The sequence below is a fragment of the Equus przewalskii genome, chromosome 22, assembly GCF_037783145.1.
Source record: "Equus przewalskii isolate Varuska chromosome 22, EquPr2, whole genome shotgun sequence".
NCBI classification, from domain to species: Eukaryota; Metazoa; Chordata; class Mammalia; order Perissodactyla; family Equidae; genus Equus; species Equus przewalskii.
Window position 1 is genome coordinate 16,523,645 of NC_091852.1, and position 27,889 is coordinate 16,551,533.

At 36.4% G+C, this 27,889-nt stretch overlaps 1 protein-coding gene and 2 long non-coding RNA genes across 3 annotated transcripts in view; 2 read left to right on the plus strand and 1 right to left on the minus strand.

Annotated features, from left to right (window-relative positions):
- The window catches only part of LOC139078550 (uncharacterized), a 59,899-nt gene extending 50,386 nt beyond the window's left edge, over positions 1-9,513 (plus strand). Inside the window, exon 3 of the long non-coding RNA XR_011531562.1 lies at positions 9,412-9,513. This is a non-coding gene — a long non-coding RNA (uncharacterized lncRNA). The remainder of the gene's footprint in view (positions 1-9,411) is intronic.
- Positions 1,383-27,521, minus strand: LOC139078549 (uncharacterized). The gene is made up of 2 exons (XR_011531561.1): positions 27,053-27,521; positions 1,383-2,146 (listed from the first exon to the last, which is right to left on the minus strand). It is a non-coding gene; the product is annotated as an uncharacterized lncRNA (long non-coding RNA).
- Positions 27,521-27,889, plus strand: part of ALDH1A1 (aldehyde dehydrogenase 1 family member A1) — a 53,260-nt gene continuing 52,891 nt past the window's right edge. Inside the window, exon 1 of the mRNA XM_008541215.2 lies at positions 27,521-27,752. Coding sequence (XP_008539437.1) covers positions 27,690-27,752 — 63 coding nt within the window. The 5' untranslated portion in view covers positions 27,521-27,689. The remainder of the gene's footprint in view (positions 27,753-27,889) is intronic.

The window sequence follows — 27,889 nt, forward strand, 5'->3', positions numbered from 1 at the left end:
TGGAGGGCTGGAACTGGAACCCTGGACTTCGAACTTGAATCCAGGCTCTCTTCACTCAATGCGGCATCTCAATTTTATATTAAGATTTTCCAAATTGGAGTGATTAATAGGTTGTGAACTATTGAAGGAAAAAAAATCATTCACAAGGGATATCTTTACACTTTGATCACCTATTATAGTCATTGACCTCTGGGGAATATTTCAGTTTATTAGCCGGCTTTTCTTCCCACTGCCAGTAATTAGCTAAAATTTCACAAATGCATGCAAATTTGACCTATAATTTTGTGTTCCCTAGTTGGTACATATACTCAAATTCACTTTTTTTGGAAGGGCTTCGAAGATGTCTCTTAAAATAATCATTGACTTGCTTTCAGAGATTGTTTGATGCATTGGTAACTCCTGAAATATATTAATCCAAGTTGTCAGTGGGTTATTTCCTGACCCACAGAAGATATCCAAATTAGGGATGAATGATTTTTTTCTCTCAAAGCCTTTTTCTTTTGATAGGCTGACTTGGTTCAGAACAGGCTCAGGCAACATAATTTATGGTTCCTAAAATAGAGAGCAAAAGAGACTCCAGTGGCTCTCCTAACATATGGGAGCCTGGGGAAAAGATATATATACAGATAGAGCCTCTGCTCCATCTCTATAAAGTGTATAGGAGTGAAGAATTGATAAGGGCTCGTGATTCTGCACCTGGGATGGGTCCTACAAAATGACAATTCTGATGAGAACTCTTCATTAAGTGCTTTCACTGTAAGACTAATGGACCCAGTGGATTGTTATCCAGCTACAGCCATGACAGCCAGATTTGAGCAAGATACCTGGGGAGAACACTTGCTCATAACACAGCCCTGACTTTCCTCCTTAAAAGTTTGTTCTTTGAGTCATGCTGCTTCTCTTTCAAGAATCTACTATTGGGATACCTATCCTCATGACAATTACTTCTTAGGGATAATTACTTTCAGTAACTTTCATTTTTTCCAGCAAATACATATTAAGCTAATATATGATGTGACGTGATAGCTTTCCTATGTAATATTTACTATAGTATATAATATAACCTCATATGTCATATAAGTATAATTGAAAAAACTTCATGAAATAATACTACATGCAGTACACTCTAATATATTATTTTCTACCGCATTTTATTCTTAAAAATGCTGGTCTCAACTCACCAAATTGACATCATCATACTTTAGTTTGACATTAATTTGACTCATTGTTTGATTTATCATTTGAAAAATGCTGGTCTTAAGCCATATTAAAAATATTATTTTAAAGCCACATTTAAAAAATTTGTAAGTCTTGTTAAGAATTTTGGGCTTTACTTTACAAGTAACAAGCTGTTGAAGAGTTTTAAGCAAACTTAAATGGAGTGATCTTTTTGGGCTTTTATTTTATTTGTTTTCAATTAACATTTTAATTAAAGATAACCAATAATTAAACAGATGAGCTTTTAATTAATATCTGAACTGTAAACGGTCTAATGGAAAGTATTGTTAAATCTAAGTTGCAAAAACAGCAACCTCAAACTACCCATGATCAGAAATATTCCCCCCTTTTTTCCAGCTTTATTGAAATATAATTGACATATAAGACTGTTTCAGTTTAAGTTGTACCATGTATTGATTTGATGCACCTATGTATTATAAAATGATTATCACCATAATATTAGCTAACACTTCCATCATATCACATAATTAGCTTTTTTTTTTTTTGTGGTGAGGACATTTAAGATCTACTCTTTTAGCAACTTTCAAGTATTTAATACAATATTATTAACTATAATCCCCCTGCTGTACATTAGAGTCCCAGAACTTATTCTTCTTATAAATGGAAGTTTGAACCCTTTGACCAACATCTCCCCATTTTCCCCACTCCCAGCCCCTGGTAACCACCATTCTGTCTCTGTTTCTCCTTTTGGTATTTTAAGAGATTGTTTTGCCTGCACAATGGAGCACGACTTGGAGGGAATGGAGACATCCCAGGTGTCAGCCATCTATACGAGAGCAGGGAGCCTCAGTGCGCAGAGGCGGGGGGGGGTCTGCCTCTCCTTATCATGTCTTGGCCTGGATATCCAGGAGGCAATTGGAAGGCCAGGGGTTTAAGATGGTGATTTCCATGTGAGCAGAGGTCAGACCTAGGAGAGAAGAAAGTAAAGCAAAGGCGTTATGAAATTAGTCTAATCTTTTGGAGCTGGAGTTTAGAAACTTCAAAATATAGAGCTTACTGTCCTCTTACCCATGTGTACTTTGCCATTCAAATTATTTAGGTATTTTAGTCACTCACATATTCGTTCATTCAAGATGTATAAAACAATTACTGTGTCAAGACAGTGCTAAGTGTCAGGGATATAGAGACATAAAGCTAACTGCTGGCTCTGAAAGAGAGCCACACATCTTTCTTGAAAGAAACCACATCTTATGATTTATGTATTTATTTCCCTTTTGCTCTTCCTATGTACTTTGTAAAAGCCTGAAAATCTAGCCCGGCTTTGTTGTACTGACAGAAACTTCTAGAATCAGAAAAAAACAGCACCATGGGAAAAAGAAAACTTGAGACAACAAATCTGGAGCCACTTGATTCAAAATAGGCCTCCCCATGGAGACTTTGCTTCCATTAAAAAATCTTTTGAGGTTCTGGATTTTGTTTTAGAGAGTTGCATTACCTTCATCCTCCAGGACAATCTTAGTCCATGTCTTTTCAAAATATGTTAGGTTAACTATTAAGAAAATCAGTTGTTTATCACAAAGAACCAAAGCACGAATGAAAGACCCTTTGCGTTATTCATAAACACATCTCTCTAAATGTATTGAAGCTATCGGCAAGTAATGTTGGCAACAGCTGAAACAGGTTCACAAAATACTAAAGGACATAAGATAAAGATCTGAGCAGTAACACAGAACAGAAGTAGGCTTATTCAAAGCACACTTTCCCCCAAACTCCAGCACACACAATAACTCCCTCTGTGAGTACCAGGCTTCGGTGGAAGATCAAAGAACTCACACTTGAGACTATATCAAGAAATCTAGTCGTTAAAGAGCCAAAAATGTAGATCAGAATCTTCTTTCAGATTAACTCAGGATATGAAGCAAAGGAAAATGGGCAAAAGATCTTTCCAGTGAAGTGAGGAGGGAAAAAGTAAAAGAAAAGAAAGCAGTAATCTATAGTTCAAAGTGGACCCCTAAAATATTGGGCACTCAAATAGTGCATATATTTTAGATGGACTGTATTTGTAGATTGTCTTATCCTCCACCAAATTCCTGATTATTTGTCCCATATTCCTGAAGATTATAAAACCACTACAGAAAATTTAATGTACTTACTGAGAAACAAGGAAGTTCTGAAAACTATTCAATAATCCTGATAACTATCGCTGCAGGGGGACTGGGTTTAATGGCAAATCATTCTTGGGTTCCCACTTGGCCCAAATAATTAGTATTCACTATGTTTATAAGTAGTTTATAATAGCTCATGAATATTTCTTTACTACACCTTTAACTTGCAAAATAAAACAGTAAAAGAAAATGATCTCTAAGCCACCTTCCAGCCTCAAGACTTTATATATTAAAACCATTTGGGGGCTGGCCAGTGGCATAGTGGTTGGGTTGGCATGCTCCACTTTAGTGGCCCAGGGTTCATAGTTTCAGATCCTGGACATGGACCTAGCACTGCTCATCAAGCCACACTGGCAGCATCCCATATAAAAAATGGAGGAAGATTGGCACAGATGTTAGCTCAGGGCCAATCTTCCTCATATAAAAAAAGGAAAAATCTTTTGGACAAGTACACCCACTTGGTTAGAATATATACATCATAAATAGAAAAATTTTGTCAGTAGGGAACACACCTGAACTGTGACATTTCTGACAGATGGCACCACAAGGTAGGTCTTGTGGAGCTCTGAATGCTATCACCATCTTGAAGGATAATTTAGTGTGCTAAATAAAAACTCCAAGTGGGCATTTGACTTCAGAAAACACCTGTTGACAAAGACCACATCTTTAATCTGAGGAAAATGTAGTTCTCCTTGAATTTAATCTACATCTTAGGGTTTGACCTTTAATTTCTTGCACAGTGAGCCAGCATTATATGTAAAGAACATAAACTAATTTCCACATTTGCTGTTATATAACTGATAAAAATAAAGTCTACAGCTTTCTCTTTTCCCATGGCATTCTCATAACCTTGCACTTCACTACAATCCAAAAGGCCCTTGCATATGGTCTTGTCCAATAGTGCACACACCTTGTGTATACACCTGAGGTCTTGTTTATATTTGTTTGCTGTGGTGGTACCCACAAGAGCATTTTTGTGGTAGGTGCTACTATTTGCATCAAAACTTTAGTTCAGGCTTGCCTTATATACACTAGAACCTAGTCAACACAAGTAAATGCCAGGTGACTACACTGTTTCATATGTGAATAGTGCCTCCCAGCATTCTGTGACTTCTGAGCTCTGGTTTAGAGAAAATCACCTCTTTGGTAAGGACTTGAGGAGGCCAGTGGGAGACTTGCTCTGAGAAAGAGGCCACACAGTAAAAGATTTCTGAAGATGCTTTATCGTAATAGCTCCAGTCTTGCTAAAATGATTGGCTTCTGTTCTCTAATAATCTTTTTGTGGATATTCGTGAGAGGGAAACATCAAGAAAGAGATTAGAATGCTATTTCAAACATATTATGTCATGAACTTAAAATACCCTAGTTTATCTACAATGCGTGAGTCTTAAAGCAACCATTCACCTATCAGTAGGTAGAAATATAGAGTATTGGATGGTAGCCAGGGGATCAAAGTTTCAGAAGGAAATACTTTTAATATACTGCATTATTCAGGCCTATAATCTCTTGGATTTTATATAACATTCCACTCCGCTATTTGGAAATGCTTTCAAACCACAGAACGCCTTCATCATTGCAAATAAGTTACTGTGCCAACATACTTTCTGTCACCCTGTTGAGCCACATTATTAAATGAGTTCCCTTACTACAAATTATTTTTTGAGGAACTGGATTCATTTGGTTGGAAACATCATACTTTCAATAACCTTTTAACAGAAAAATCTGGGATCTTATTTCATGGATGCATTCAGTCAATCAACATGCGTTTGTTCAGGCTTTTGCTAGAAGCTACAGGACAGGTTGTAGTGAAGAAAGTAAAGACAATTAAGAAATGGTTCCTTTCCTTGAGCTGCTCAAAGTCTGGGATAGGAAACAGACACATAATCACCATTATAAAACGATATGATTAAGGTCAGAAGCAAGATCAGTGCAAAGTGCTATAACAATGGAGGGGTTAGCAACTGACTGGTGGAGCCTAGAAAGACTTGAAAAGGTAAAATTGAAGGTAGAAAGTGAAGATAACTTAACTGTTCAGAGAAGAGAGATTAAGGGTTTCATGGTATAATTTGCAACGTTATAAATTATAGAAACTTAAAGCATTAAGGTACATTAAGAATACTACAGCAATAGCAATTTATGTGGCAATGATGTTTTACAACCTGAAATATATTAAGGAGTGTATGGGAGATGACAGGGAAAGTAGGATGAAACCTTTGTCTATGTCCCACGCAAGAGGGCTGAACTTCATCCCATGAGAATCTGGAAGCCTTTGAAGGCTTTTTAAGCAGGAAACTAGAGATATGCTTATAACTATATATTAAAAAGACAATTCTGGTAGCTATACTCAAGGAACATCTATTAATTTTCAGTCGGCTACATCACTCTTCATTTTGAAAACTGCCCCTTCCTTGGTCCTTGTGATTCTGGTCAGGCTGGCAAACAGGAGGCTCTACCTCTCTACTATGGGGTTGGGCACATGGCACAAACTTGCTAATCAGACAGTTCCAGGAGTAGACCTGGACCCAAGAGAGCTTAATATGGGCATCTGGGGGTGGGATGGGTGGATGAGAGGGGCACTTTTCTCTGGAATTTCTAGCTAAAAGGCTTATGTAAGCCTGTGGCTCTTTGGCCACATTTGTCACTACATGGATAGAACCTGTTCCAAGGAGGCCAATGGCGAAGAAAGCAGAGTCGAGGGATAGAGAGACAGACAGAATCCTGATGGCATCATTTGAATCCCTGTATCTAGCTTTGTTTGAAGTCAACTCTCTTCTGCAATTCTTTGATTCAATAAATTCTTTTTTTTGTTTATTTCATAAACACAGTTTGAGTTTGGTTTCTGCATTTGTAGTTGAAAATTTTCTCACTAGTGTGGAGAATAAAAGCCAGATAAGAGTGGAATCAGAGACATATACTAAGAGGAATTAAAGTGATCTAGATGAGCCATGATAAAGGCCTGAACTAGACAATGGAGCTAAAGAAGAGAGGAAATATCCAAATGCACAATCCTGAATGAATAAGATTCAGCGACTTATTAGATCTGTGAGGAAGGAAGGTGAGAGGGAGAATGAAGAATGACAGACATGAACCATAAAACACTCTCCACTATAACATTTGGACAGGTAAAAGGTTGCATTCTTAACTAAAATGAATGAATGAAGAAGTAGGATATACTTTGGTTCTCCTTGTGGTTCAGTTGGAGGAAATCTGCAGGGTTTATTGCACCCCAGTGAATAGCCAATGCGAAGAAACAGAGGCTGTGTGTGCATCTTGTTCCTGGTCCTCTGGGAGTCAGGTCCCAAGCTTGATGCAATTAGCTAATACCGCACTTGATGTTCCTTCATCTAAAAGCCAGGCACTGTCAGATGTGATGTGCCAGCTAGGCTGAGTGCCCACAAAAGGATGAGGATGAGTCACTGTGCTCTGCTTCTATGCCTGTCACTGCTTCGAATGGGATCGAAACTTAAACCCTCATCTTTGAAGCCAGTCTTTGCGGGTAACACCAAGCAGAGCACTAATTCAATCTCCAGTTCCCAGAGGTATAAGTGATAGTGGTCTCAGAGAGATGATTCCACATCTTTGCCAAAATGCAACTGGAAAAGATTCCATTGCCTCTATTCAGGAGCTCAAAATTAATCTTGCGTGGTTTGTCCAATATGATGGAATGTAAACAACACAGGCTAAGCAGGGGCTTAAAATAGAAGCTAGTTTAAAAAAGAAAGAAGTCAAGTTCTATAGTATCTAGTATAAATCTATAACCTACGAAGAGCCCATTCAAATTTTCATGCAAAGCCACAAGACTCTACTATAAAGAGAAAGAACAGGAGGCCCACTCATAGACACGCACAGCAAACAGACTCAAGAGAATTTGTTTAGCCTCATGAGCAATCAAATAAATGTCTATTAAAACTAAGTCAAAGTATCATTTCACTACTAATAATTTAGGGGTAAGGAATTAAAATGTTAAAGTGAAACATCATTTTGGAATTGAGTGTAACAATATACAATTTATGGTACTTAAAACCATAAAATATCATTACTCCTACTCAATATTCCTATTCATGGGATTATATCCTGAGGGTATTATTCAGCAGAAAAAAAGATAGGCGCATAAGATGTCCATCATAGCATTCTCTATAATATCGAATATATTGGAAAAATTTTAACTAACCAATAATAGAGAGTGGATAAGCAAAAATGCTACAAAATGTATAGAGGCACATAGATTATAGTTACAAAACAGGGTGGAAATACAGAAAATAAGATAACTTTTGAAATAAAGAAGCAGTATACAAAATTGTATATATACTATGTGAACGAAAAGTATACATTTTGACAAAGACTAAGTTGACTCAAATAAAGAAAACAGAAACAAAGCAATGCACATATTGAAACTTCATTTATGACCGAGATTAAAAGAAAGACAAAAGAGGAGCTACTCAATAAATAATGCTTGATGATACCAGACAAAATCAATTCCAGGTAGATAAAAAACTTGAACGTGAAAGGTAAAACTGTCAAACTTTTAGACGATAAACTAGGAGAAATTTTTTCTGGCTTCAGGACAAGAAATAACTCCTTAAACCTTACATTAAAAGCACTACCATAAAAGAAAAGGTATACAATTGATCTCATGAAAATAAGAAACTTCTGTTCATCCAAAGTCATTCTAAAAAGAGTCAAAATACAAGTCACGAATTGAGAGGAGATATTTGTAGCATATACAACCAACAAAAGGCTAGCATGCAGACTATAACAAGAATCGAAAATTGGGTAAAAGTCATGAATATGTATTTTACAGATGAAGAAATATAAGTAGCCATTAATCAAGTGAAAAGATTCTTAAATCCATTAATAATCAAGCCATTTTGAAATTAAAACCACACTGAGATATGTTTCATCCCAGGGTTGCTCTGTATAGCTGCCTAGATTGTACACAGCTCAACTCCAGGGAGCACCATTCTTATGTACTAGAATATGAGTGTCACCTCCCTAAAGCCATGGAATGCACTGGCCTTGTTTCACAACCACCAAACTGGCAGAAAATCAAAAGCCTACCATATCGGCAAGGATGTGAAACAATGAGAATCTCAGTCACTCCTTACTGAAGTGCAAGTGGCTCAACCACTTTGGAGAACAGTGTGTCATTATTTAGGATGTTTAATGGCAGGTCTAGAGGAAGAATGGAAAAGAGTGTTGACTAGTCATGAACACAGAAATAGGCAGACTTTCCAAATAAAAATGTGAAATGGTATCACTTAGCATAAATTTTTCCAGATGTACTGAGAAGCCTGGCAACAAAAGTGAGGAAAGCAGATCAAGACAGGATTAAAAAAAACTGTCAGGATGGGTGGGGTTAAAGTTCAAAAGCAGCAGATAGAGGTGAACTTGAAATAATTATCCACAGTATCTGTGATAGCACTCAGACTAAGACATGGGCTAGCCAATTATGACCTGTGGACAAAATCCAGCCCCACTACCTCTTTTTGTAAATAAAGTTTTATTGGAACACAGTCTCATTCATTATGTGTAATCTATGGCTGCTTTTGCACTACAACAGTGAAGATGAATAGTTGTGACAGAGACCTATGGCCTGCCAAGCCTAAATATTTCCTATCTCATCCTTACAGAAACAGTTTGCTGAACCCTGAATCAAAATGCTAGGGAAAGTGAAAAAATTAGAATTCTTGGTGAAATTTAAAAGATATGTATTAAAGAAACAATGAAAAAATTCTTGATGACTCTCATGGAAGAGGAATTACAGAATGCATGCATGCTAAGTTGGAGCTAAACTGGAAGATAACAAGGTCCAGAGTGGGTGCATGTCAGTGGGTTGCCAAACTGCTGTCAAGTTGTGACTAAATATGGCAGACTTTTTGATAGCTAGTAAGCAGAGTGGAAAATCTGGAACAGAAAGCCAAATATTTCCTATGAATTGACAAAGTCCTACATCATGTCGACATAAATATAGTTGATTCAATTAAAAAGATCAAAAAATAAATGGTGAGAAGTTGAGTTTTGCTACTAGATTCTCTGGGTATTCAATTGTTTTATTTGACTCCTGCAGTTATGACAATAGTCTTCAACAGACGTATCCACTCACAGATGGATTTATCAGAGCAAGACTAAACTACTCTAACCGATTTCCAAAACTCCAATGGACTACAGGTAAAAACAATCCACGTCTCTTTCCCATAAAGGTTCCTATGAGTTCACTCTAGGTTTGAAGCAAGCCCTACTCCTACAGTCATTCATAGACCTAATTCCTTCTAAATCATCATCATGCTATCGCTTAGGCACAGTCACTCTTTGTGTAGTCAGAACCAAATTCTCATCCTCATTTAGCTGTTTAGAAAACAGAAGGAGAAGATGGAAGAGGTATATTTGATTTTCTGAAGTCTTAGACCAAAAAATGGCACACATAAATTCTGGAAATGTGCCAGCCTCAATTCCTAACGACGGGGATACGTTCTGAGAAGTGCATCGTGAGGCAATCTTGTCATTGTGTGAGCATGATAGAGTCTACTTATACAAACATGGATGATATAGCCTACTACACACGTAGGCTTTATGGTACTGACCTTAGGGGACCCCCATCATATGTGCGGTCCATTGTGGAACAAAATGTCGGTATGCATCACATAACGGAATTATGGAAGATGAGGATAATGGATTTGGGTGGACAAGTAGCAGTGTCTCTCTCATAAGGAGTAATAGTTTTCTATCTAACAGAAGAGAGTGAGCCCACTCCATGCTAAACAGGGATGTAAAGAATATGATTCCAAATGTGGTGATGAGAAGGTAACTTATTAATGATAATTGCTTGAAAGGCAAGCCCATAAAAATTCTTCAAGATTTTCTACTTTTAAGCTGAATTATGAGAGAGATGCAGAGATCTCTCTCATTCGGTAAGGGTTAAGAGGAGGAAATGTAATATTTTTCCAGTCGCTGATACTTCTGTATATTTGTTATTTGGAATATGGAAACAAAGCTGGCAGAATGACAATGTAGTCGCAGAACAAATTAATCTCAACCTAAGATAACAAAAACTGTCAATGCAAAGCTGCCACAAATTAAGAATACTGGCCAGGTGACAAGGACATGGTCTCCTTGCCTCTCAAGGCAAATAAACAGTTTCAAGGGAAGTACCCTTGTGTATTAACTGAAGGGGAACACCAAGTCTCTTGTTTTATTAACCAGGTTAACCACAGTTTCATGAATGGAAAACTATGATGCTAATGACATTCTGAAAATTTTGTGGACTAGGTGTGCTGGTTGGGGATCCTGGTTCTTAACTATAATATGAATGTTTTATCTATGGTAACTCAAGTTGAACCATCGTTCAGGAAATTGGGGAAGTGATAAACCATTAGCTATTCAGAGGATAGATACTGGGTGGTCTATACCCAAATCTAGATACTTCTCTAACACCAATGTCAATAATTTACCAAACTTAAAAATAATTATGGAAGATTCTATTATATATGCAAGCCACTTCTCTCTCACTGCATTTGGTACAAAGCTGAGTGAGGTAGGTCATTCCCTCAATTTACAAGCTGCTGGAAAAATGAGCAAGAGTATGTATGAAAGCTAGATTAAGAGATCTATCAAGATAAAACCAATACATTTCTATAGAGTGCAGCAAGTTAAAGGAGGTAGGGATTAAATTGATTTGAAATGGTGGGTTGGGAAGCATTAGAAAGACAATAGGACTCTGAAGATATTATCAACCTCACCAAACCTTAGTTTTCTCATCTGTACAATGGAGGAAATAGTTGTATTTTCAATCAAGATTTATAAAGCACTTAGAGTAGATGCATAATAGTATCTACAAACAACTGTCAGCTGTCATTGTTGCTGTTTTTGTTTCGGTTAATGTAATTCTTTGAAAGTTTAATTTTGAATAATGAACAGGATTCCAGTCTTTGGAAATGCTGTAGTGTAGAATTCCAGGCAGATGGGGTGGAATCATCAGCTACTGGATACTTCATTGGTATGAAGCCAGCATGTGACAGGATTTAGTATGGATTTACTAAGCGGAATGCCCTTCTAAGCCAGATGCCTCAAAGGCCCTCTGAAGAACCAAGGTCTTTCTGTCCTTGGTTCTATATTTGTAAACAGTGACTTTATTTACTCAATTTTATAAATTTCCTGTTTTACACTGTGGGGGCCTGGAATTGGCCACCCCAAGACACGTCTCTTTGGCATGATGATTATTTAGTGCTGGTTACTTTGCAGACAGGAAAGCAACTGAAAAGTAGAATTTACTTACCCTTTGTTAGGAGACATTTACATTGTAAAGGAAATCTCCATCTGTAAAGACGCCTCCCTCTCTGTACCAGGAAGAACAGGCAGGAATGACCTTATCTCTAGAAACTCTTAATCAATGCCAAAGGCAAAGACTTAAATCTGTAGTTGTTTACTGTACTTGTGTGGTAATCTCCCATGATGGATTGCCCCTCCACCCCCAACATCCTCCTTTGTCATTAGCTGAAGATGATATTTAAGGTGGGAGCTTCAGCTATTTTGGCGAGTTGCTCAGCTTGCCTGAGCCTCTCCCATGTATACATGGTATAAAGCTCTGTTTAATTTTCTTCTGCTATTCTGTCTCATGTGACTTTAATTCATTCTCCAGCCAGACGAACCCAGAGAGGGTAGAGGAAATGTCTTTCTCCCCTACAACACTTTTGAGGGAAAACTCCACCAGCCTCTTTCTGTCTGTCTGGGGTAAAAGAATTTGTCCATGCATATATCAATGACAGCCCAGATATGAAGGCACAAAAAATTTCTATGGGGTCAGTTCTTACTCAAATGGTAGTTGAAGTAAGAATAGTTACATAAAGTCAATTCCAATACCCTGGAATGGTATACTTGGGTCAAGTGGTAAGGAATGATTAACACGATTCCATGAAACAAAGTGGAATCTCCATGCACAGTGCTTCTTAAAATCCAAAGAAATTATTTTGGCATTAGCTGTGTGTTTCTTTAAATTTTGCAGTTTGGAGGTTGAATTGGAAACCTAACTTAATATTTGGGAAAAAATAATTCTCTTGAAAAATCAACTATTTAATGCACAATGAACTTCCCAGAGCTCTTCTAGGACTTTGAACTGTTGAAATCCATTTTCTTGGAGAAACAGGTTAGATTGACTACGGATAATGTTAATAGATTCTATGTGTTTACACAGTTTGTGACCCATCTATTTAAGAAATCAATCTTCAAACAGGAACATGAGGAAGAGAAATGCACCATTGCTCTTTTGTCTAGGAAAGTTATATCCTGGGAGAACCACCTCTCAATGGTTTAGAGAGATGCTTTGAAATCTGGATCCAGGACAAACCATAATACTATTGCCTGAGGGAAACCATTTCCTATGTTCACACACCATTTGTTTCTAAAATGTTTAAACTCTGCATTCTAAATTGGTGTTCTGTGCTTTCAAGCTATAGTGGTCTGACCTCAGAGAGAAATGAATTCCTGACTCTTGGGACATTGTACAAACCCTTTTTGGAACTAATCAGGATGACTTACAAAAGATTTTGGATTAATACTTATCTTTGCTTTTGTCTTTGAAGGAGGGAGAACATGAGAGAAATCATCCTTCATCCTTTAGAAAATGATCAGAAGGAACAAGAAAAATATACAAAAGTTACCCTTTCAGAACATTCTTGAACTGTTAGCCAATACATGTTAATCCTTATTTATGTTGTCTGAATATCTAAGAGTTGATATTGAAACAATAAGACACAGGAGCAAAACATTTAAAATGGCACAAAACTCATATTTCCCCAGGGCGACCATTCCTGGATCAGTTTGAAAGTGATAAGAACTGTGTTTCTCAGGCTTTTAGTATCCACAGTGTTGCAAGTTCTACAGCCCCATCAAAGAATCATCCATTATCTGGAGTAGTCCTGGGATTGTTGCATGCAGTCAGGAATAAGTTTCTATCTGCTTCACCCTTATATTTTTTAAGTAATTTCTTGAGGTGACATTTTCATAACATAAAATTAACCATTTTAGAGTGAACAGTTCAGAGGCATTTAGTCCATTCACAAGATGGTGCAGCCACCATGCCTATCTAGTTCCAAAACATTTCCATCCCTCCAAACTCTTCATCCATTAATGTTTCTCCCCAGGCCTTGGCAACTACCAGTCTGCATTATGTCTCATCTACTTCCCCTTTCGTGATCCATTCATTTTAGTAAGGGTTCTTACCAGGTTTTTGCTGTCCACAAAGCCATCATAGCTACCACCATTTATAGCTGAAGAAAGATGATCCTAGAGCCAAGGGCACAATCTCTCTCTTGGTGGTACTAAGCTGCCATTACCAACCCTCTGCTGCCTGAATCCTGTCTTACCTCCCTGGCTACACCATCTCCTGGGCATTCCTACGGGCCCTACACCTCTTCTGCCATGGTCAACATAGTAGAGTCTTCAAAAATGCCAGTGACGCTGTATTTTCTAGGAGAATATATCTGTTGTTCATTCGTGCATTTCTCTTTATCATGTGAATAACAGAGATAAGTCAAGTACCCCTGGAATTTCTCCATGTGTGTGGGAGAAGAACTTTTCATTAATTAAGAGTTTTTCACTTATTAATTTCAACCCACTCTTTCCCAATCAATATGATGAAAGCCCATGTTTGAGAGAGGCGGTGCTGAGTCAGGGGCGATCTCCATTGCAAATGGCAAGTTGTGATCAGATTCAACCCTCATCTCTGACAACTAAAGCATTACTATAGATGCAGGTTTCCTTTTCTGGTGCCGTCTTCACTTAGACAGTTATTCCAGGAAGATCTTAGCTTCCCCTTTAAAAGTAGCCCTGATGGGCCAATGATCAGTCCTTCAGACATATCCAAAAATACTGAACACTGTGGATTTTAGCCTGAGTTTAGGCTCAATTCAGAATTCTAAGTACGAGTATAAAACTCAGTACTGGGGCAGCAACAAACTGGTATGATTTTGTAACTTTAACATAAATTGACTAAGTTTCTATAAAAGGAAAAAAGTGAAAGAGAAAAGCCCCAAATCAGTGAAGAGGTTTCTATATACATACATCTTTACGCATGTAAGTAAAAATTAAGCAAAAAAAGTCTATAATATGAGACACTAAGAATATTTTCTGATATTGATTGTCATTCATAAGAACAAGCTTCTCAAGAATATGTTCAAACTCAAATGAACAAGCCATAAAAAGCCATGAACCAACTAGGTTTTTTTAAAAAAATGACTGTGCTCTTTTTGGAAAAATAATTTCCATTTCACTCATTAGAGCAGTTTAGATCACATGGAAATCCTCTTCTAAAACACAACTAAAAATGCAAGATAAAAATATAATAAGTAACTACGAAATGCATACTTGGCCCAGTAAGAAAGTAAGAGCAATCCCCAGAAACCAAAAGAACAAAGAGGAAACTAAAAATTGAGAAGTAAACAGACTGTTCCTGTCCTTGAGAATGCGCTGTCTGGATGAGCAAAGGGCTTACCAGCCAAGTAAGGAAAGCAGTCAAGGTTGCATGAAGAGGAAGTGGGAACTGCACATCTTGGAATGGCTTAAACTCACTGAAGAATATTCTAGTAAAATATGTCCTCGGAATCGCTCGATGGGGATGCAACAGCACGGTCATAGCTCCTTGGCCTAGAATGTGGGTATAAAAAAACTCTTCCTTCCCTGAGATTTCATAAACACAGGCTTTTACTCTTTGTCTGTGTTATGTCACTCAGACTTGAAACTGCAGTCCCTCTCAAATGCTAATGAAAGGAGTATCAGAAAGATAACAATAAAACGCTCTTTCTTTCCCCTACAGTACAGAGGAGCAGATATAATTTCATGTCTTAAATTTAGTTCTGATAAAGAGGTGAATTCAGAACATTCACAGAAAAATCTCCCTACGACTCTCCTTTCCAGAAAAGAGATTTACATAAAAATGAATAATCTTGCTCTATTTCATAACACGTTCTTGGAAGTGTTATTTATACAAGTGAAGCTTTTAAGACATTCAGACTTTGGAAATTGTTGCTGTGTTTTGTGAAATCTAACCTCAATGAACTTTTGTGTGTTTGGTCCAAGTAATATTATTTGAATTGACAAATTATTTTAGTTTTCGTTGTTAGCTCAGAACAACTATAAACTTTCTTTTTTTTACCGTTTATGCAAAAAGATATAATACATCTGTGATTCTGTTGAATTCTTTAGTTAAATGATGATTTGAAACTATTCACCTTATTTAAATCAACACAAGATAATATCAAAAAGAACATGATAATTTAAAATATGATCAAATACAGCTCTAGAAAGAAAAAATATAGTCATTGAAATTAAAAACTCAATGGATACTCTAAGGAGTAGATTAAAGATAACTGAATGAACAGCTGAAGAAAACAACAACACTAATTCGAAGAGATGTATGCACCCCTATGTTCATTGCAGCACTATTTACAATAGCCAAGACATGGAAGCAACCTAAGTGTCTACTGACAGGTGAATGAATAAAAAAATTGTGATAATATTACTCAGCCATAAAAAAGAATGAAATTTTTCCATTTGTGACAACATGGATAGACCTAGAGAGCATTATGCTAAGTGAAATAAGTCAGACAGAGAAAGAGAAATACTGCATGATTTCACTTATATGTGGAATCTGCAAAACAAAACAAAACAGAAACAGACTTGTAGATACAGAGATCAAATTGGTGGTTGCCAGAGGTGGGGGAAGGGGGGAAGGGTTGGGTGAAATAGGTGAAGGTGATTAAGAACTACGAACTTCCAGTTATAAAGCAAACAAGTCACAAGGATATAATAAACAGCATAGGGAATACATTTAATAATGTTTTAATAACTTGGTCTGGTCACAGAGGGTTCCTAGGCTTACCATGGTATCATTTTGTAATGGATGTAAATGTCAAATCACTGTGTTGTGCACTGAAATTAACATAATATTGTACATCAACTGTACTTAAATTTAAAAAAACACTAAATACTTCAAAATGTAGTTCTAAAAAACAAACAAACAAATAAATAAAAATAGCTGAATTGAGAATAAGTAAACTAGAGTATAGAATTGAGGAAATCAACTAGGATGCAGCACAGAGAGATCAAGATATGGGAATTATGCAATAGATATTCAAGAACACAGAGGTTAGAATGAGAAAGGCCCATATATACCTAATAGAAATAAAGACGGTAGCAAATATACACATGCTCTGGAAGAAGTTCAACATAGTTCTTCCATTATTTCTACAAACACATTTTTAAATGTGATGCCTCGCACAAGATGTCTAGCAGAGTCAGAAGAAAAGACAATATGGACAAAAGGCCAAAAGAATGACAGGCAAAATGCATGTCTCAATGCAGAGGCTAGCATATTGGACTTATCAGACACAGAATTTAAAGTATTTATACATAAAAGACAAAACGGAAAATTTCAGAAGAGACCTCAAAACTAAAAAGAGGTAATAACAAAGAAATAATTCTTGAACTAAAAACGGCCATTATCAAAAGCTAACTGTATAAATTATTTTATAGGAATTGGACACAGTTGAAGGAAGGATTAGGAAATTGGTAGAATAGAATGAAATTTCTATACTAAAGCCTAAAATAATGAAAAGTAAGAGAGGGTAAATGATTAAAGGGTATAGCGACGTGACGTAATAAAACTCCTGGGGTCCCAGAAGGAGAAGAGAGAAGATGCAATGCAATCCCAATTAAAGTCCAGCAGGCTTTTTGTGGAAATTGACAACTGATTTTAAAATTCACATGGAAATGGAAAGGATGTAGAATAGCCAAAATGACTTTGAAAATTGAAAGACTAACACTACCTGATTTTAAGACTCATTGTAAAATGACAGTTATTATAACAGTGTGCTATTGGTATAAAGACAGATAAAGAGATTAATCAGCAGAACAGAGTCCAGAGGGGCAGCCCAGTGGCATAGTGTTTAAGTTCGCCCTCCGCTTTGGCGGCCCAGGATTTGCCAGTTCAGATTCTGAGCATGGACCCACACACCTCTTATCAAGCCACACTGTGGCAGCATCCCACGTAGAAGAACTAGAATGACTTACACTTATGCTATACAACTACGCACTGGGGCTTTGGGGAGGAAAAAAAAAGAGGAAGATTGGCAACAGGTGTTAGCTCAGCACCACCTTTCTTCACCAAGAAAACCAGAATAGAGCCCAGAAATACTAAACCTACACATACATGGACAATTGATTTTCTACAGAGGCACAAAGGCAATTTAGTAGAAAAAGAATGGTCTTTTCAACAATAGCGCTAAAACAATTGAATAGGTTGCTATAGAGGTGCTGATAATGTTTTCTTATTTTCTTTTTAATCATTACGTTATCTGCAAGCATGTGCCATTTTAGTCAAAATAGTTTTGCATCTTTTTTTCTTTTCTTGCTCAGTCTTGCAAATGATTCTCCATCTAATTATTAATTCAAAGAGTCAAGTTTTGCCTTGTTGAATTTCTCTACTTTGTCCTCCTTTTTTAAATTCAATTCATGCCTGTCCTTACTTTTATTATCTCCTTCTTTCTACTTTCTTTAGACATATACTATTATGGATTTACTAACTCCTTAAAATAAGCAATTAGTTCATCAGATTTGAAGAATCTTTTTCAATAAAAGCTTTCAAGAATAAAAATTTCCCTTGAAATTTTGTTGATTTTGTTGAGTCTCACAGATTTTAAGATATGATAACTTTATTATTTTACATTTCTAGATATATTTATATTTCCATTCCCAATGTAGGTCACCAAATCTAAATCCAATTTAGCTTTAATTCCAGTATGCAAGAGTTTTTAATATTACAATAATCCATAAATGTAACTGACAACATACAGAGTTAAAAAGAAAAAAACTATAAGAAAAGCTAAGATAATACAAAAGAAAAGAATTTCATGAAATTAACACATTCATAATAAAACAAACCTCTAAGTAAAGTAAAAATTTAAAAAACCTTCTTTAAACTAATGAGTTTCTAAATATAATCAAAGAAAACTCATTATAAAAATCAGTCTAAATAGGAAAATATTAGTAATACCTCATTTAAAATCAGCATACACAGGAGGATGTCAACTATCATCACTTAAATTCCACAATGTATTGGATGGCTTAGTCAGTGTAATAAGACAAGAAATATTAATTATAGCCATAAAAATTTGAAAATAAAGTACTCAACTAACTAAAGTAACTAAAGTACTAACAAAATCTGTACAAATCTCAACAGGCAATTTTGTAACTTTATTAGGAGATACTAAAGATTTTCCAAATACATCAGGGAAATATACCATTTCACGGATAGAAATGTTTATACAATGAAGATGTCAATTCTTTCCAAATTCTGATCAATATCTCAACATGGCTTTTCGTGAAACTTAAAGTAAAAAAGATTCTAAAGTGAATACGGAAGAATATAAAGCCAGGAATAGCAAGTACTCTCTTAAAGAAAAAGAACAGAGAGGATGATCTTTTTCTATAAATTTAGGGCTTCATTACAAAGCTATATGTAGTAATTAGGACAGCGTGGTATTCATAGTTGGATGGGCAAAATGACCAAAAGAATAAATAAGAAAACCCAGAAAGAAGCACATTTGTATGAAATGTTATTCTATGACAAGGGTAGCATGTCAAATTATTGAAGAAAAGCAAGATGGTTCAATAAGTCGAACTTGGAAAAAATGGCTACCCATACAGAGAAGATTAATGAGTACTGCTGCTCAGTGGTGTGCTGGTAAACCAACTCTCTAAAAAACAAGCAAACAGAAGAGCCCTGGTTTGCAGCATTTGACAATTCTCATGACTCACATGTTCCACCCATGGTGGAATTCAAAAACCAACACAAAATCACCTGGCTCTCAAGTTCCTGAAAAATTCACAATCAGGTTTCCTCAGCTAGTATGAGCCAGCTGTAGCACACCATTATCTCTACTTCATACCACATACAAAAGTCATTTTCAAATAAGTTTCTAAGGGAAAAATAAAATTGTAAAGCTCTTAGTAGGAAAAGGTATCAAAAGACAGAATAACTTTGGTCTTTGATATTGGGACATTCTTCTTCAAAAAGACACAAAAAATATTGACTGTAAAAATAAAAGATTGATGAATTTAATTGTATCAAAATTAAGAATATTCTTCTCATTAAAAAGATACTGTATCTTAGAATCAAGGGTATATTTAAAAATACCACAAAACAATTAAAAACACACAGACAACCCAATAAAACTGTGCAAACCATGTGAATAGGCATTTTACACAAACAAAACTGACCAATAAACACATGATGAGATATTTAAGATAGTAATCAAAGAAGAACAAACCAAGATTGCTACGAGATATATTTTCACATGTCCTTGATTAATAAAAATTAAAAAGTCTGACACTGTCAAATTCTAGAGAATATGAATCCACAGGGCCATTTTCCACTGAAGGTGAAAATATAAATTGATACAACCACTTTGACATTGTATCCCAAAGTTTAATGTTCCTATTTCTTAAGAATGATCAAATTTGATTCTGGGTATATAGCCAAGAGAAATATATACAAAAATGTTCATGTAAGCACTATTCACAATAGCAAAGCCCCAAAAACCCATTATTAAAAGACTAGATGAGTAAATTATCATCAGAAAGGTATATTACACAGCAGTCAAAATAAAGAACCTACAGTTAACATGCATCAATATGGATGAATCCTATCTGAATAATATCTAAGTAAGAAAAAAAGTCCATTGTTTTGGAGCTGGAAATAACTAAAATTTATATGTATACACATACGTGCACACCATTTTTGGAATATACAGAGATAAAATGGAAGTCAATTAAGAGAATAATGAACATAGGTTTCATAATTCCCTCATTTGGGTGGGACAGAGGGAACAAAAGGATGAAGGACCACAAATACACATGGAGGTTATTTTCAAAGTATTTTATTTTGCATAGTGGCTTACTAGTGCTTATTATGTTATTCCACATAACTAACTACAGAAAATTAAAAAAAAAAACATGCATCTGAAGTTCTGAGGGAATAATATCAGGGTCACAGCAAAGAACAGAAGGCACAGCTGGCTGGAGTTTTGAAGATGAGTTACTGAAGGAACTTTTGACAAAAGTATGGGTAATCCACAAGGGCTACTGAAGAACCCAGAGCTTGAAAGGGTGAAAAGCAATTACTACTCCTGAGAGCCTGAAGAGGTGGAAATGGTGTCATCAGAGCCCAGTGAACACCGGAATTGTAGAAGTCAACACTCTACAATGAGGGGACACTCAACAGGGCCAACAGTCATAGAAGGAAGATGCAACTCTGCTGGAACCCTGCCAGAATGCCACTCAGACATGAAAGAAGCAAGGGAGGAGGAAGTATCCTGGCTTGTCTCTCCTCTCAAGTGCCAGTCTCCTGTCAGCACCTCCCTCCTTTTCCTATTGGTTGAACCAAACCAGAAGCTGGAGGGCAAGAAAGCCATGTCATGAGGCAAAGAGATGAAATGGATCTGGGGTGGAAAACAGAATATCCAATAACATTAGCATGCACACAAATATTTAAATAAACGTCCACCAACAATAACGTGCATATTGGGAGAGATGTGAATGAGTTTTAAATGTTCTAAGTATTTGGATTAGCCAAGGAAAAGAGTAAAAGCATCAGTTAACTTGAAACTTTGGTAAGTGAAAAAATACATGTAATTTCTTGAATAACCATTAAAATAAAAATAAAGGCAATATATAACCCCCCAGCTAATAGAAAGAATAAAGAATTAATTTTAAAATTAATTAAAATCAATGTACACTAAATGTAAAATTAAAATTTAGTTAGTTTAATTTTAAAATTAATCTTAATGAATTTAAAATCAATAAGAAAAGAGGATAAGAAAGGAGAGAAAAAGAAAATAGAGCAGGTAAGAAAAATAAAAGTATTTAATAAGATGGTAGAATTTTGAAACATAAATTCATCAATGCATTATATTACATGTGAATAAAGTAAATGATCCAATTTTAAGAAAAGTTTGTAAGACTCAATAAATAAATAAAACCTAAATATGGGCCATTAAAGAGACATTTGCACTACATACAGGTAAAGAGATTGTAAGTAAGAAGATGGAAGAAGATATATTATGCAAATCCCAACCCAAAGAACAGCTATTATAGGTATAATTTATCAGACAAAGGAAACTTCAGGCAAAAGGCATAGAGGTGAACAAGGACAGCTTATAGTGACGAAAAGTTAATTTCACTAGGAAAATATGGCAATGCAAAATTTGTAAGCATATAAAAATATAACCTTCCTAATGTAAGCTGCAATGATTTGGGGGTTCTTTATTGCCAACCAATAAACAAATTAAGAAACACACATCAAAATAAACCATTAGTCAAGAAATAAATCACAATGGAAATTAGAAATTATTTTTAATTGAGTGAAAATTAAAATATTATATCCAAATTTGTAGATGCTGCTAAAGACATGCTTGGAGGGAAATTTAGAGCTTTAATTGAAAGTAGGCTGAAAATCAAATGACCTAAGTATCAAGAAGTTAGAAAAGAAACAGCAAAACAAACCTAGAAAAAATAGAATGAAAGAAACATGAGAATACGAACAGAAATTAATGAAAAAACAAACAAACATATAGTAGGGGATCAACAAAGCCAAAAGTTCTTTGAAATAGTACTGAAATTGACAGTCTCCTGAGGACACTGGTCAAGAATGTGAGCACCTAACAGCCACTCAAAGAAGGAAATTAAACCCAGAGGAAAGCACTGAAGTAAAAGAATGAATAATGGGCAAAGAAAATGTTGAATAAATGAGTAAAGCAAAATAGATATTAGTTGAATAAGATAATAATTATATAATTATGACTCATTTGGGAGTATAAATCAAGGTAGAACAAAAGTTTATAACAGACATATAACTTGCAGAACAGGAATAGAGAATTGGAGATAATGGATTCAAAGTCTTTGAATTTTTTTATAAGAGAGATAGTGACTAATTTTACACGTTTATACGTGTGTTAAAATTTTTAGGTTAACCAATAAAAATAGAAAGTATTTCTTCCAAACAAGGAAAGAGGTAAAAATGGAGGAATAAAGAAATTGTAGTCAATACGAGAGAAGATAGGTAAGAAAGAAAGCAGTATGCTGTTACCTCTGCAATAGGCTGCCTTCCTTAATAATATTATTAATAATTTTCAACTAGAAGCCTGGCTGCCCAGAAAACGTTTATAATCTTTATCTTTTCTTACAGCTTAGGGTGGACATATGACTAAGCTGTGGCCATTGAGCTCTAAGCTTCAGGGAAACTGCCTCAGAATGCAGCGAACCCTAGTCTTTTGTCATTTTTCTTCCCTTTCTTAATTCTGAATCCTAGAATATGAATGGTGGTTGGAGTTCTAGTAACCTTCTCTTATCAGGAGGCCAAGAGTCATATTTGAGGGATGCTAAAACAGTGAGCTGAAAGGAGCCTCTGTGTCTTTCAACTCTGCCACCATGCCTGCCCCAGAATACCAATTTACAGTCTTTGTTTATGTGAAAGTGAAATCCATTTCCATTTTGAGTATTTATTTTGGGTTTTCCACAATGGGCAACCTAACCTAATCCTAACTGACATAAGGACAAACAGAAAACATGAAGGACATCAGTAATCATGATAGATAGAAATAGATGTAAATGGACTAAACATACATGTTAAAAGCAGAGACTCTTAGGTTGGATTAAAAAATATTAAAAAATATTCTAGCTATGTGCTCCTTTAAGCTCAGACCTAAAATTTCAGGACACTGGAAATTTGAAAGAAATAATTGGTGGGGAGTACTCTCTGAGACACTTTCTTTACCTACAACTAGGATTCCACTCACTTGCCAAGTTAACTCGCACCTCCGAATTTTTTTTGTAAAAATATTCTGACTGTATAATTTGCTTACATCAAGTTCAAAATCAGGGAGAAAAGAACATGTGGCATTAGAAGTTAGGATATTGGTAATTTAGGGTGAGGAAGAAAGGGACAGTGATGCGGAAGATGTACAAAGTGGGCTATGGGGTGCTGAAGTTCTATTCCTTGACCTGAGTGGTGTTATATTATTTGTTCATTTTATGACTATTTATTGAAATGTACACTTAAGATTTTTGCAGTTTTCTATCTATGATATATCTAACTTTAAAAAGTATTTTAAAAATAAAAAATGTATTTTTAAATTATATATGTGTATACACACTCAGTTTAGGCCACAATTTCCTCTGCTTACCAATAGTCAAATCTCTTTGCTCCAAAATCTGATCATTCTTGTGAACCTAGTATTTCAATTACATGACTAAATTAAACGTTGTTTAAATTGTTGATTTATTGGGAGGAAAAGGACAGTTATTTCTATGAAAACTGAGCTGAGTGCTTTGCAAATACTCAGGCTCATCAAGTTGGTAAACACACTGCTGTATAATCTGTGCAGAGGACAAATGTAAAAAAATACAGAAAATCAGAAACATCTCAAAGTAGTCTACGTTCAGATTGCCCAATGTGTCTTTAGTGTCCTTAGTTTCCCCACTTTGAGGAAACAAGCTAGGAACTGTAGACAACACGCTGTGAACACTGTTTATGCAAGATCATTTCAAACTCCAAGCAGCGGATCCAGCTCCAAGAAACAGCTTTGGCCCATAAAGTTTAGCAAAAACTTATTGAAAATAATTATCCTGTGGAGGCTTTAATCTACTGTTTCTTTTAGTGACTTTACTAATCACTTAGCATGCTGATTGTATCAGATAAGAGGCGAGTTGGCCATATCTTAGCAACACAAGACAAAGAGAAAAATGATAGGATATGTGAGGAGCAGGAGAAATCAGAGGTGAGGAAATTTTGCTAATGGGAGAAGAAAGGCCAATGAACAGAAGTTAGCCCACACAAACATACATTCATATACTCAAATCCTGCCTTCCACCTCCATTTTTAACACCAACTTCCCAACCAAGCACAGCTTGTCTCACTGCATACAAGATCCACTTTTCCCAAATTATTAAAACCCAAGTAGGCATAAGAGCAAGGTGCTATCTGCTAAAATTGCAGTGATCAAAAGCAAAGGGATATATATTCATTTCCGGGCTAACCAACCGGCAGAGTCCCCCAGCCATGCTTAAGGCAACATTGAAGAGTCGGGGAGGAGGGATGGCACTGAGCAAAAGAAGTTTAGCTCCAACAAATTGATCCCAGATTTTGAAATCGAACAGGTGAAAAGAAGCTATTTTTGTTTCACCATACAATTAAGTTTGTTAACAAATTTGAACGGTTTTTATTTCAACTACTCATGTGGGCGGGAGAAACCTAGCACATCTTTTCAGCAATTGAGACGAGTGGAGTTTGGAAGAGACTCCTTGTAAAATGAGACAGTAGTTTCAGCAATGGTTGAAGTCATGATCTATATGTTCTTTGGTATAATGACGGCTATCACAAAAGGCTGGAAGAGGTCAGATTCAAGAGAAGAATAAACTATGCTCCATGCCCCAGCCCTGATTGTGTGTGCATGTGTTTGTGTAATTTAGATTGTCCCTAAGAAGCAAGAGGAGATTAAATATCCTTCATATATTACTCCCAAGTTAAAGTTCCAGCTCCTCCTCTGCTGCATAATCCTGGCATGCAATAAAAATACACAACCCAGGATCTGGCCCAGTGGCACATCAGTTAGTTCACAAGTTCCACTTCTGTGGCCCGGGGTTTGCTGGTTTGGATCCCGGGTGCAGACATGACACTGCTTTTCAAGCCATGCTGTGGTAGGCGTCCCACGTATAAAGTAGAGGAAGATGGGCATGGATGTTAGCTCAGGGCCAGCCTTCCTCAAAAAGAGGAGAATTGGCAGAAGATGTTAGCTCAGGGCTAATCTTCCTCAAAAAAATAAATAAATAAAAAATAAAACTAAAAAAAAAAAAATACACAACACTTGGTCCAGTCAATGCGTGCCTCACTTTTCCCGCTGGAAGGGAGGGAAGTGGTCTGATAAAGCCTTTCATCCGTGCAGCCATTCCCAGGAATACACTATTCTTATGGGCAAGCTCTAGGGGCTGGAAGATGCTTACTTCAAAAATAGAGATCGCAGGCCCTGTGGATTCTGGGCAGAAAAGATCTGCCCTTCAAGTAAGGATAAGATTGGAGAGTTCCTTATTCTCTATTCACAATGCTTTACACATAAAAAATACTGGGTAAATATTTGTTGAAATTAAACGGGCAGGTGTGGTAACCTGTTTCCAAAGCGGCTCCTTTTACATGTATTCAATAATGTCTGTTCTAAAGGACCTGTTCTTATGTAACTGTTCAATAAAATATGATCAAGGATGAGTGTACAAGCAGTGAGATGACATGCCAAGTGCATTAGAAAGCTTTGAGCTTTCACTGCCTGCACGTCAAATAAACCAGTGTTTGAATCCACAAACAACTGCGAAGCTGAGAGCAGAAGAAAGCAGCAAAACCCAGCTGTCTGGACACGGCCAGAACACCCCTCTGCAGGTTATGTAACAGCTGTTGTGTAATTGCGCATTTAACTCAAAACACATTTTTAAAAGAGGAAACAATTAGATTTTCCAAAAAGAAAGAAATTGAGAGGAAGAAAGAGAGGGAGAGAGAGAGAAAAGTGTTGAAATAACACAGAAGTTTCGATCTGGTCTTCAAGCATGAGGTCCAGAGGAGGCAGGGAGCTTGGAGATGGTTGTCTTAGAATCTAGGGGGCTGGCCCTTGAGCCAGATCTGGTCTGCCTCCAATTTTTGTAAATAATATCGTATTGGAAAGCAGCTATACCCGTTAATATATCTATTGTCTATAGTTTCTTTCATGCTGAGTCCAGTAAGTTACAACAGAAACCATCTGGCCCCGAAAGCGGAAAATATTATCTGTTCCTTTACAGAAAAAGTTTGCTGACCCCTGTCTGGGATGAATAAAAGGCTTAGATGGATAAAAGAATTAACTGCTTGTGAGGGTGACTGTTCATGTAGAGAACCAAAACAGCCGATTCTCGAACCCATCTGGGAATTCTCTTATGCAGGGAGAATAAATAGAATTAAGAGCCAGGGTTTTGGAGTCAGACCGGCCCGAAATGAAATTCTGGTCTTGCACTTAATAGATCTGTGATCACAAGCAAGCTTCTCACTCTCTCTCTGTCTGTAAAAAGAGGAAGCAAGTGAGGATGGAAAGAGAAAGGAAGGCTCTGGAATCTGATTTGGAGTAACTTTTCCATAAGCCTTAGTTTCCCGACCTAAACCCCATATTTAGGGGAGCTAGCAATTTTCACTGGAAAAAAAAAAATTGTTTTCTTAAATCTTAACAATCAGAGTTAAGAGCATCCAAAGTTTTCTGTCTTGTTTCTACTGTAACTTTTGCTAAAGCTTCAATGCAATAAAGTAGTGTACTTAAAATGGGAGTAGTACAGTTAAAAATTGTCCTTTCTGAATGTTCCCAGCTTGAAACATTAATTTAATTTTAAGAACTTGAATTACTTGGGAGTCCTGTTTAAATTTAGTCTTTGTACAATTGCCTGTATCAACGTTTGATAAATACAGCCAACTTCCAAAACCAGAGGTTACTTTCATTTTAAATGAGTTTTAACAGACGATGTTGCCATATTGCTACTGTGGCGACTGCGTGACAGTGCACTCCGAGTTCCCTAAAAATTCTGCTGACTTTTCTGTTCCCATGTATAACAGAAAGATAATTTACAGCTTCTGAAATCACAATAGGTCTACTTACCCAGCACTGAAAAATACACGTGATGGATATGATTTTTTAAAACCAGCTTAGAATGGGGTCTAGAGAGAGGAGTTTTCTTCTGCAAACAGCGCTCTGCTTTTCTGGGACATGGACTAATCCGCTGAAAGCACTGTTCTGGAGACACCTGGCCAGGGTCCTCTCCTCACCAGCTTCTATTGAGAACAAGTGCCCTTTGAGACTCTTTTTTAATCCTCAAATTCTCTGATTCCAAGTCTGTCAGAGAATGGAAAGTTTCACAGTAGCATAAACAGCATGAAAAGCCAAAAAAAAAATAATAACTGGCCTTAGTGGCCAGAGCAGCTGTGCTACGTAGCCTCATCACAGGTTTCGGCTTTGTAAATTAATTCGTCTGCAAATAGTGCCCGGTCTCCAGATGCAGCTTCAGTGCTGGAGCGCTGGTTTCTTAAGGATTTAAGTTTAGAGTCAAGGGCTTCCTGCCCTAGGTGCTACACAGAAGTAGTGTCGTTTTCTTTTTGCTCTGTTTGTTCATCCAATCATAGCCCGGTATGCAAATAAACCCTAGCCGGTGCAGATAAAAAGGAGCAAATAAAACCAAGCGCTCTATGAGAACGAAATCGCTGATCCTGTCACCTGTGTTCCAGGAGCTGAATCAGAAATGTCGTCAAGCCAGCCAGACATACCTGCCCCACTCACCAATCTGAAGTTTCAATATACGAAGGTCAGTACAATTTATATTTGCTGCTTTGCCCCAGGTTTATAAAAACGACATCTGTTTAAAACATAAAAGGTCAATTTAAGGAAACTTATGGAAAGAGCCCTTTGCAAATATAAAAATGAAAAGCTTGCAAAATGCAG